The sequence below is a fragment of the Myxocyprinus asiaticus genome, chromosome 44 (genome assembly GCF_019703515.2).
Source record: "Myxocyprinus asiaticus isolate MX2 ecotype Aquarium Trade chromosome 44, UBuf_Myxa_2, whole genome shotgun sequence".
Classification (NCBI taxonomy): Eukaryota; Metazoa; Chordata; class Actinopteri; order Cypriniformes; family Catostomidae; genus Myxocyprinus; species Myxocyprinus asiaticus.
In genome coordinates, this window is record NC_059387.1 from 19,975,632 (window position 1) to 19,987,910 (window position 12,279).

At 38.9% G+C, this 12,279-nt stretch overlaps 1 protein-coding gene across 5 annotated transcripts in view; it reads right to left on the reverse strand.

The window, feature by feature from the left end:
* Positions 1–12,170, reverse strand: part of LOC127434396 (brefeldin A-inhibited guanine nucleotide-exchange protein 1-like) — a 94,190-nt gene extending 82,020 nt beyond the window's left edge. For all 5 annotated transcript variants that reach the window (XM_051687107.1, XM_051687105.1, XM_051687106.1 and 2 more), the window contains exon 1: positions 11,833–12,170. In XM_051687107.1, the coding sequence (XP_051543067.1) occupies positions 11,833–11,956 (124 nt within the window). In that variant the 5' untranslated portion in view covers positions 11,957–12,170. The remainder of the gene's footprint in view (positions 1–11,832) is intronic.
* Between the last annotated feature and the right edge of the window lie 109 nt (positions 12,171–12,279).

Genomic DNA, 12,279 nt, shown 5'->3' on the forward strand with positions numbered 1-12,279 from the left:
TGAAACTGATCGGTATTCAGTTTTGTGTGTTCAATTATCAGGGTACAGGTTGTGATTGGAGCACAGAAAGGTGGTCCTAAAAGGGCAAAGTTTACCAGAAGCATCATTTACATTTAGATTTATGCATTTGGCAACCACTTTTAATCCAAAGCGACTTGTGGTGCATTCAAGATATCAATTTTTTTATCAGTGTGTCGAGCATCAGAGCTTCCCACTCTTATTCTCAACGGTGGCTGCTGTTACTTGAGAGTGGTGATGTTTAATCAACTTACTCCTACTAAGGAATTACCATTTCAAAGCACACATAGACATTCACATTGCTCCAGCATGCTTGACACACAGAAAAAAAAAAAAATAAAAAAAAAAAAATGTAAATGAATTTCTTTCCTTACAATCCTAGTAATTTCTCTTAGCCTCCCCCTGGTTAGGGTTTGGCAAGTTCTGTGACTTAAGAACGAAAAATGCGGCAGACAAGGAGAATTAGATGGCACTAGTCCTTACGGGAAGGTGTTTTTTATGGCAAACAAATGTGCTAGAAAATAATCAGTATGGAATATTGCAGGGTTGTATGTAAAAGTTGTAAAACGTTACTTTATAGAAATCTTGCAAATCTCTCTTTGGGCAATTATTAGAAGAGGCTTTATTCACGTGAACAAAATCATACAGGCAAACTTGTTTTTTGAAGAGCAATTCTGCACCTTCAAACAGAATCTAAAATCGAAATCAGTCAAGGGAAGTATAAGCTCGAAGCAATTCTCACCTGGGCTGTACTTTACCTGTCAGTAAAAGGAGTAAGTGTAAAACAGAAAATGGGCGCGGAGTCTGGTGTACTGAAGCTTAATGGAATGCATGAGCTCTGTTTGAACAAAAGGAGCCCTTAAATATTTCAGCCCACCCTGATGCTGCGATCTCAAGGCCTAAGAAATACTCTATGCACTGTAAACCCTAATGTTGTCATTACTGGAAAAATCAAGTTGACTTAAGCATTACTTGAAATGTCAAGATTTGGGCTCATAACTCAAATATCTATGTCCATTGAATTTATCTTAAAAATCTTTAGAATAAAGTGTTAATAGCTCAAACGATACGAGTACAAAATTGAGGATATGGGGAATACCCGTAATCCCTCGTGCTTGAATTATTTAATTATGTTTTCTTGGTCAAAGGGAACTTTTGGGGTTATTAAGAATTTATAGAAGTTTAAGCTTTTTTGTATTATTATTTATGTTGTTTGGTGGAAATAGTTGTTTCATGTGATGACACTATTAGGGTGATCCGTGTCCTCTTTGGTCAAGTTGGACCGTTAACTCTATTTCAGTTCACCTTGTGCTTGTGCAACTGAAGTACAGTTATACAGTATATGCACTTCTGTGGAGAATTAAGTTTATTTAAATCTTTTGTAAGTCGCTTTGGATAAAAGCATCTGCCAAAAGAATTAATGTAAATTTAAATGTTAATGTTTGACCAAGAATCGGTTAATCTTCTTTATTTGAGCTGTGTTATTGTATGACCTAAATTTCAGTCAGTTCAACTAAAATTATTAACTAGAAACAACAATGTTTAAATAGCAAATCTGAGTCAAGTCTACTTGCATCTAGTTACCTTAACATTAATAGTTAAGTAAATTCTATATGAACACCAAGTGAAGTGAACTTAATTAAACACATTTTGGAGACGCCATTACTCAATTCAGCTGAGGGAATGAGTTTACTCAATTGAATAAAGTCGACTTATTAGGGTTTTCAGTGTGCACAAATGTGAATGCAAACCCTTCTAGCTCTATTTCACACATTATTATATTGCAAAATGTGTCCAAACATAATTCATAAAGCAACGCAAGTACGCGTGCCATTTTTGTAAATGGTCTTCATCTACAGCCGGTTGTCTCTTATAGGTCAACTATGGTCATGAGGGAGCAACAAGCAAGTTTGACAAGCAGGTGAATTTAAGTTTATTAAACTGTCAGCATGTTTGTAGCTAGCTACATGAATAACAACACATCTGGTTTAATGGTACAGGCAGCTGAAGGTACACTCTATCGCCCCCCTGAGCACTGAGGTTTGTTACCGCAGTAACGCAAGAATGCAAGTAAATGCTGCAATCATGTCTTGTTGGAATTCATTATAGATAAATGTATTTGCGTAGCACCTTTTAGCAATATAGTACAAAGTGCTTCACAAAACATAAAATCAAAACATACGCAATATATAAACAACCCATTCACTGTGTTATATTGTATTTACAGTAATTACGAGATCTGTTCATGTCCTCGGACTGAGAAATTAGCACTCCTGGTAACACTGGCTTTAATAAAATGGCAAAATAATTTAAACAGAAATACATGTAAAAAAAACTTTAACTGATGAGGCCATTGGCTTATTGGTTCTTTTACATGACGTCCCAACTGTGAAGTCGGAGCTTTCATAGAATTCTGAGATTACAATTTATAATTACATGTTCTACAAAGAAATGAACGTTTTATAATGTAGAATCTCCAAATAACAGTCATTCCGACATGACATGAATGCACCATTAAGTATGTGCATCATAACACACAATTGCATTGCACTGACCAAGCATTTGCGTGGGTGTACTTGCATGTGTTTCTGGCCTATAAGCTGGTCTATTCAGAGCAATGTGGATTTCCATGCTGGTCACTGCTGTTTTATGCTGTTAGTGCTGGTTTGGTGCTATTCTAGTGATGCTATACCTGCATAACCATGTTGTTTGTCTGTAAAATGTAGCTGTTATAGCAGGTGAATCAGCATAAACTTTCTTTTGATGCTGTTTCACCAAGGCAGACTTGCTGGTTTAGCTAGTTAATAAGCCTACTGGGGACACCAGCATTCAAAACACAACATGCTGGTGAACAACAATGCTGATCTTTTCAACAGGGTTTCCAAGTACTGTAGAGGTCGAACGGTGCAGATTTTTTAATTGCCACTACCAATATCCAGAGAGCAGGGTGGCCGATAGGCTATTATAATGCTGATGATTTATCACACAATTTTATATAATAAATCACATATACATAAACTGGTTAAAAATGTATTAACTTTTATTCAGTATTAACTTTCACATCAAATTTTTACTTTGTAAAAATAAAAATAATAAATCTTTAAAACTGTGTGATTTAGAAGGTAGATAGCAGTTTCTCCTGGTTTCTGTTTAGTCTTCCCATTTTAGTAATGGTTTGCACAAAGAAATTGTAATATGCTACATTAAGAAGTAGTCCAGCAACCAGACAGTATGAGCGCACTAGCAACTGCGTTTTCTCACAAAAAGGCCAAGTCAAACTAACTGTAGGCTACATACAGTGAATACGACATTTACTTATAGCGCACATGAAGCGCTTTCACTTTGAAGTTACTCTTATCGCTCTTGTGTGGATCCAACGAGAGCAGCAATCTACTGACCACCTCCAGTTTATTTGGCCCGAATCGCCTGCTTGGAGTGTCATGGACTGACTTGTCTCACAACATTTGTGAGTCAGAGGGACAACGTTTTGATTCAGGCTATTATAAAGCACGCTTAAGAGGAAGATATACAAGCGCTATACAGGAAGAAAACAGATTTGCGCAAGTTTTGTGAGGTTTGTGAATTAAATCAGTTAATATGAAATATCAGACAATTTATTGATATTTGCCTTTTTATCATCAGACAAGACAGTTAACATTTAAAAGGAACTGTTGAGAAGAATGAGAGAGAGAATGAAACACCCGAGCACTTAAACATCATGAGCTCACACGTGTCTGTCGTGGCTCTGATATGCGGACTGTTTAAATGAGACTGTATTGCACACCGGTCTTATTGTGGTAACACAAAGGCACGTAACAACAAAACGAATTGTGATTGGTCATTTACATATCTCAGATGACACCTTCACATGCAAGTGTGCACTTCTCTGCGCCACTGCAGCTTAAGAAACTAATAAACCCAACAGGAACATTCATCAGCCGATGCCGATAACTTAAAAATACAAAATATCAGCAGATTTATTGGCATCACCAATATAAGGGTTGACCACTATAGCCAAGAACAAAGACAATGTAGCTAAAATAAAGAGATATTCCTGTATAGTCTTCTTTACAAGAACAGGTAGCCATTAGAGACCCTACACAGTTTCATTTGACACAGCTTCCCTTGATAATATTGTCATAGAGCCCTTCTGTTGGTCCATGAAAGTTAAACAACATCAGAGGTATCAAGCATCCGCCCACCAATCACACATATACACACACAAATGTGACCTTTACAAGTGAGCTACAAGGAGCTACAAGCTCTTCTAAATCTCCAGTGGCTGTAATTACATTTGGGGCCTGCGCAGGAAATGCTTCGGAAGGTTGTCTGGACAACACAACATGTGGGGCATGAGGGTGGACCTGGTGTCGCCCTGCCAACTAATCACACCAAATTGTGACAGAGAGTGCAGGTGTGTTTGACAAGACAAATTTGTCTTTTTAAAATGCCATGTAAGCACTTTAAATACCGGTCCGTTTTTTTTCCGAAGTAGGTCTAACAAGACCTCTATATTGCAACAATAATTGCGATATAATGTGGCTTTGCCCAGCATGTATACATGCTAATCGGACCTCAATTGGCTTGGCGTTGTGTGCATGCTCTGAAAGACTCGCAGTATGTAATCCCCGTACTTCCCCAGCTGACGTCCTTCCTTCAAATATACAGTATTCCATTAAACATTGTGTCATGTATACTTGTACAGACAGATGAAGACTGTAGCTCGACTATGCAAAAACCTGCTGTAGATTGACTATAACGGTACATTAGGGATGTGCCACATACGTCAACTAATCGACTCATCCAACAATGGACTAGTCCCGCCCCCAACTATGGAGGGTAGAGTCACATGGGGTAACCTCCTCGTGGACGCGATTAGGGGTTCTTGCTCTCAATGGGGCGCGTGGTAAGTTGTGCGTGGATCGCGGAGAGTAGCATGAGCCTCCTGTGCTGTGAGTCTCCGCGGTGTCATGCACAGTGAGCCACGTGATAAGATGCGCGGATTGACTGTCTCAGAAGCGGAGGCAACTGAGACTTGTCCTCCACCACCCGGATTGAGGTGAGTAACCGCACCATCACGAGGACCTACTAAGTAGTGGGAATTGGGCATTCCAAACTGGGAGAAAAAAATTTTTTTAAAAGAAAGTTAAGGACTGTGGGTGGGGGTCAAAGGCTATTATCTCTCATTAGCTTTTGGCAGAACTATGATTAATTCAGCACCTGTCAGAGACTGAACGAGATACCTGAACTGAAAGGTGATGCATTATTTACAAAGGCCGGTAATGAAATACAGTGTCTGGTAAAAGAACTAAGGGAAGCTGACTTTCATCCAAAACCTGATCTTTTTTATTAAACGGCCAATTTCGTTTTAATGTACCACTTCAGCCAGGGCTTTGCATGAGAATTATTATGGCACAGGTTTCAAAAAAGGAGAAAAACAAAATATGGAGCAACAAAAAAAAAAAAAAAAAGAAGAGAGAAAGGGTGTACTCTGGCAGGGTCTGCAACCCATGACATCTTTAGAGCCATTCCAGACACCTGTGCAAATATAGACCCACTGTTACAATAAAGCAAGGGCCACAAAATTAAATTCATTCACCATGTGTACACAAAGGAACAATAGTCAACCAGTGGAGCTGGGATAAGCCAAACGGCACGGCCCCCAACAAAAGTAATTAATTCCACCTTCTTTATTAGGTGAGAATTATGAGAATCCCTTTCCCTTAATTGAATAGTTCACCAAAAAAATAATATTCTTTAATTAATAACATATTTTTTCTTTTGAGGAACAGAAACGAAGATATTTTGAAGGAGATGTAAATAATTCCATCCATATCCATGCAAGTCAATGGGGTCCAACACTTCCAAACTTCAAAACAAGGACTTAAAGGCAGCATAAAGGTAATCCATATGACTCGAGTGGTTTAATCCATGTCTTCTGAAGCAATACGATCAGTTTTGGGTGAGAAGCAGACCAAAATGCAACTTCTTTTTCTAATATAAATCTTGCCATGATGTCTTCTAGGCGTGATCATGATTTGAAGCTCAATTACACTTCCTTGCGCTTGACGCATGCATGGATATATTCACATCCCATCAAAATATCTTAATTTGTGTTCTGAAGAAGAAAGTCATACGAGCTTGAGACAGAATTAGGGCAAGTAAATGATGAGAGAATTATAATTTGTATTCCTTTAATACCGCCTTCAAATTCTTGGGGTCTTTAAACTATTTAATAACAATGACCATGTATTCTGCAATTCCTTAAAAATTACCAGCCAACTGGCCAGACATTTGCTAAGTGTTAATTTTGGACCCTGTCTTGAGCTAAAGGGTTTTAGTGCTGTCTCTATTACGTATTTAATGAAATCCAATTTAATGTATTAAGTGAATTAATAAAAGACACTATAAGCAGAGGTATCCAGTGGTAATGACATTACATCCCCTTCAGACAAAGCTCAATCTAAACCCATTCAAAATATTCAAGACCTGAATGTGTCGAACAAACTAAAGCACACAGCTTTTGCAAGAACAGGCCTCCTGATTACTCAGAGTTTTGTTAAAGTTGATGTACATTTAGAAATGAGGATGAGACGTGTCCCCGGGCTCTCATCTATTTAGTCTGAATAGAAGATGCTTTTACAAAAAAAGATAAAACAAACTTGTTTTACCTGGTCTGCGACTATTTATTGTGCTCAAGGAACAAGAAAAACTCCTTAAGTCTTAAGACTGTCATTATGTAATCCATCTATATATTCTGAAGTTTTCACCACTCACTTTTCATAATGAAACATGAAAATTCTTTACTCACATCCATGACGTTCCAAATCCATATGACTTTCTTTCTTCCGTGGAACACAAGAGTTGAAATTGTGAGGAATGTTGACGCTGTTTTTTTTCCATCCAATGAAAGTGAATGGTGACGGAGGCTGTCAGACCCTAATATTCTTCTCCCTTACGTCTCTTTTTGTGTTCCACAGAAGAAAGAAAAGTCATCCAGGTATGGAACAACATGAGGGTGAGTAAATGATGACAGATTTTTTTTATCACATCTCTAGATAACACTCTAAACAGTAATGCAATTTATTTTACTGAAATTCCAATATATACAGGTACACATGAATCAGAGACAAGTGCTCCTTCCTCAATGTAGATTTCAGTATGCTCGATAAAGCTCAAATGCAAGACTTTGCTAGTGTGGTTTCAGCAGAGGTGCTTGACCTCCTCCTGTGAGACAAATGAACTGAGATTTTACAATTACAGCACGATTTCTCTAAAGTTCTCTGACAGATGCTTTCATAACTGACATCAAAGCAAAAGGCCAAATGCTATCCTGAATGCACAAATCAGGGCCCAACAATCCTTCACTGTTTGGCAGCAAAGCTTCATAAATAAATGCAAATCAAATATTGTAATATGATGTGACTCACGGCATTTTTTTTTTCTTGTTGATAAGGGGAATACAGCTGCATTGAGCCAGTTAATTAATAATAGCTATACTCTTTAATCATTAACTACTATTTATATCCAGATGCCTATTTTAATATTATGTAAAATATGACAGTTGCTGTTGAATATGTCAGTCCTTCATTTCAAGTAACCAGAGTCCTTATTTGCTTGGATAAGGCCTGTGCTCAGAACTTTGTCTTTGTGGTGTAAAAACACAGCTCACTAGATATGATTTAAATTATTCACTAACCAACTCAGAGAGAAAGGGTTCACAGTTTTCCCTATGTTTGCCAAGCGGCATGAAATAGATTAAACTTTCTACCTCTACATTAGACTGTGAATGTCCTTTAGATCTTTATTTCTCCTTGTACGTGAACTGAATCATAGCTAAGATTTCTCTGACAATGAAAGGTGCTGTTAGGGAGACTCTCAAAAGGTCTGTCAAGAAAATGTCCTAGGCTGCATTTCCCAAAAGCATCGTAAGCTTAAGTAGATCGTAGAAACCATTAGCGGGGGGCCTGGGTAGCTCAGCGAGTATTGACGCTGACTACCACCCCTGGAGTCACCAGTTCGAATCCAGGGTGTGCTGAGTGACTCCAGCCAGGTCTCCTAAGCAACCAAATTGGCCCGGTTGCTAGGGAGGGTAGAGTCACATGGGGTAACCTCCTCGTGGTCGTGATTAGGGGTTCTCGCTCTCAATGGAGCACGTGGTAAGTTGTGCGTGGATCGCGGAGAATAGAATGAGCCTCCACATGCAGAGTCTCCGCGGTGTCATGCACAACGAGCCACGTGATAAGATGCACAGATTGACTGTCTCAGAAGCGGAGGCAACTGAGACTTGTCCTCCACCACCCGGATTGAGGCGAGTAACCGCGTCACCATGAGGACCTACTAAGTAGTGGGAATTGGGCATTCCAAATTGGGGAGAAAAGGGGGAAAAAAAGAAAGAAAAAGAAACCATTAGCGCAAATGGTCTCTATATGATCAAAAAAGCGATGCTTTTGGGAAACGTAGCCCTGGTCATTCACTGTAAACCCCAATGATGTCATTACTGGAAAAATCAAGTTCTCTTAATTAAACATGAATTGAAATGTCAAGTTTGGGGCTCAAAACTCAAATATTTCAGTTCTTTGAACTTATTTTTATTAAAAAATCCATAGACGAGATTTAAAAAATTCTAATTATAAACTGAAGCAATAAGGAATACACATATTGCCTTGAATTGCCTTTAATTATTGAATTATGTTTCCTTAGTCAAAGGGAACATATGGGCATTTACATAGTTCTTATTATGAATTCATAGAGGTTTTAGCTCTTTTGCAGTAGCCTTTTATTTACATTGTTTCATTGCAAATAATTGTTTAGTGTGATGTCACCATTAGGATGATCTGTGTCCCCTTTGGTCAAGTTGGACCCTGTTATCGCTATCTCAGTTCTCCTTGTACATGTGCAACTGATGTAGATGTATGCATTTCTGTGGAGAAATGGGTTTATTTTATTTTATTTTATTTTTTTGGATTTTTTCCCCTTTATCACCCAATTTGGAATGCCCAATTCCCAACGCACTTTTTAAGTCCTCTTGGTCGCGTAGTGATTCGCCTAAATCTCACCAAATTGGCCCGGTTGCTAGGGAGGGTTGAGTCACATGGGGTAACCTCCTCATAGTTGCTATAATGTGGTTCACTCTCGGTGGGGCGCGTGGTGAGTTGTGCACGGATGCCACGGTGGATGGCATGAAGCCTCCACACGCGCTATGTCTCCGCAGTAATGTGCTCAACAAGCCACGTGATAAGATGCGCGGGTTGACGGTCTCGGAGATTTGTCCTCCGCCACCCGGATTGAGGCGAGTCACTACACCACCACGAGGACTTAGAGCGCATTAGGAATTGGGCATTCCAAATTGGGGAGAAAAAAAAAAATTCTAATACATATATAAGGTCAAAAATGGCAAAAAAGAAACAGCTTTCTCTAGAAACTCATCAGTCAATCATTGTTTTGAGGAATGTAGGCTACACAATGCATGAAATTGCCAAAAAAACTGAAGATTTCATACAAAGGTGTATACTACAGTCTTCAAAGACAAAGGACAACTGGCTCTAACAAGGACAGAAAGAGATGTGGAAGGCCAGATGTAAAACTAAACAAGAGGATAAGTACATCAGAGTCTCTAGTTTGAGAAATAGATGCCTCACATGTCCTCAGCTGACAGCTTCATTGAATTCTACCTGCTCAACACCAGTTTCATGTACAACAGTAAAGAGAAGACTCAGGGGTGCAGGCCTTATGGGAAGAATTGCAAAGAAAAAGCCACTTTTGAAACAGAAAACTGTACTGTTGTACAATTATTTATTAATTTTTTTTTTTAGAAAATCACCAGAAATTAAAGAGTACCGCTATGATAAATAAATACTCTACAATTTAAACACTATATAATTTTTTTCACATTGTGGTAATGAAAATATCATAATGACCATCTTTTTTGCATTACAGTAATGAGAATGGGGGAGGGGAATGAATGTAACTGCCTTGAAAATAATACCACAATGTAGGCCTAAAAATTTAAAATCTTAATGGCCCTTAAAATAGACTTAATTTTCCAACATGCAAAATATAATTTCTTATTTGTTTCTTTTGATTTCAGACAGAGTAAAATAAGACCAGGATATTTTCTTGACAAGTTTTATAAGAATCGTCCCTTAAATGTGTTTCTGAATCATAAAAGAACCCCATACCTCATAAATGTCTCTGTCATTAAATGTTTTCAACCCAAGGCCCAAAAAGAAAAATCGACCTCTTCTTTAGTTCTTCAGTCAAATCTGTGCAAAACACTCTTTGCTATGCAGAAAAGCACTTTGGACCAATAACACTACATGCAATGTATGGTGCATGTGATTCCAGGAGCTTGGAAGCCATTGCGTCCATCCCCTTAAATAATGCACAGTAATCCAACTGCCAGCTAACACGCATGCATTATTGACCGCTGATAATGAGAAATGCATGACAGCGGTAGAGACGTTCACCTTATCCCAGACAAACTCTTATAGACAGCCACAGCCCCTATCCCACATAAAGCACTTCCGTTTCGCCCATCGCAAACCAGCGATTTCAGAGAATCGGTTCGTTCGGACAGTTCGTTGTAATGAACCGATTCACAAACCAATTCATCCATTCGTTCGAGTCATCGCTCAAAAGTGTTTACAAAAGTTCCCGCGCGGCACTTTTTATGTCGAGAAATAAACATACAGTTACTCACTGTTTCTGTGCATCGATGTTTTTTTTTATTTTGAGTCATATCCTCTGAATCAAATGTTCTCTTTCACGTGCATTAGCTATTCATGAGACAAAGGCAGAAAACATTTTTGGACGAAACAATGAGTCAAAACCATTCTTAGGTCAATTTTACGATTTAAATCAATTGGAATATTGAAGCTGAAATGGATTCATGAAAGATTTACACACAAATTGGTTCTGTTCGTTACATAAATAGGGCCCACAATCCAGTGATTTGCCAACGCTGTGCGAATCGGTTCAACCGAGTCATCATAAAGAACCGTTTCAACAAAGCAATTAGTCACTAGTGGCGGAGCCTGTGACTACATGGCACAATGGTTGCGCATCGTCTCTATATATTTTATAAAGTTTGACCTCCATAAACATATATCCCCATTTAACTTTAAGCTCAATAAAACGAGTCTACGACAACACCAATACAAAACAATAATCTCCACCTGCATTCTTCTCCATCTTGCCCAGTCATTGTTGTTACACTGGAAATCTGGGGACAGTGCAAGCCAATTTCCAGGTCTGTGCGCTAAAGTGTCGTGCAACTCGCAAATCTGCGACTTTATTCGAAAGGTAACATTGCAGGTGGGGTCTTCATGCACTTAATGCCATACACAATTGTGATCTCACGGTTAATGACAGTTAAGTGAAATTGCGCGTGCACGTTCCAATCACAGTAAGACTTTTGCATGGACTAAAATGCTTATAACCACCGTCGACAGTTTATTATTATTAGTTAATTCTATGCACATCCCATATGATGAAGAGGCTGTTGTCAAGCTCCTGTCAAGGAGGACAAACTCGATCTGTCAGTTCCTGCTTCCCTTAACCTGTTTCCTCGTCCGTGCATGAACAACATATGATTTATTCAACGCTAAAAGCACGTAATTATCAATATTTCGTGTTATAATGAACAGAAGCAGGTTCAGATCGTAGTGTTTTTCTTGTAAAATTACATTTACTTCGGCAATGCTGGTGGATTCATGCAGCTCTTCTTTAGATCTCCGTTTCTACACCCGGCAGGATTAAAAGCACGCATGCAGATCTAAAACACTGCGATGAAAGATGCGAAATTACACTTACCTAGTGCCACCTCACAGGCTTTGCGCAGCTGCGAGTGATGAGCCTTTTTCACCTCCTTGTCGGCCAGGATCTTTTCCAAAGCTCGGGTTAAAAACATGTTTTTCGTCTTTTTGCCTTCATACATGACGCTCTGCGACGGGGCGAGGAGGACCTGTCCCAAAGGCGGCTGGATCGGCGATTAGTAGATATTCCCGTATAATTGTGTTTTTTCTCCGGCGGATGATGCCCTCAAAAGAGAAACATAAATAAAGCCAGAAGGTGGGGTAAATCCCTCAGTTTTCCATCAGCGACCTGCTGCCTGCGCCATGTTGGAAGGAAATGACGTCACGCACGTAGAACGGCCGCAGTGAGGCAGAGTTTGAGTAGAAAATAAATCATATTTGGAAAGTATTTTTATTTAGTAGAAATCAGAAAGAAATACGAACTATGCAACTATGTACAACATGT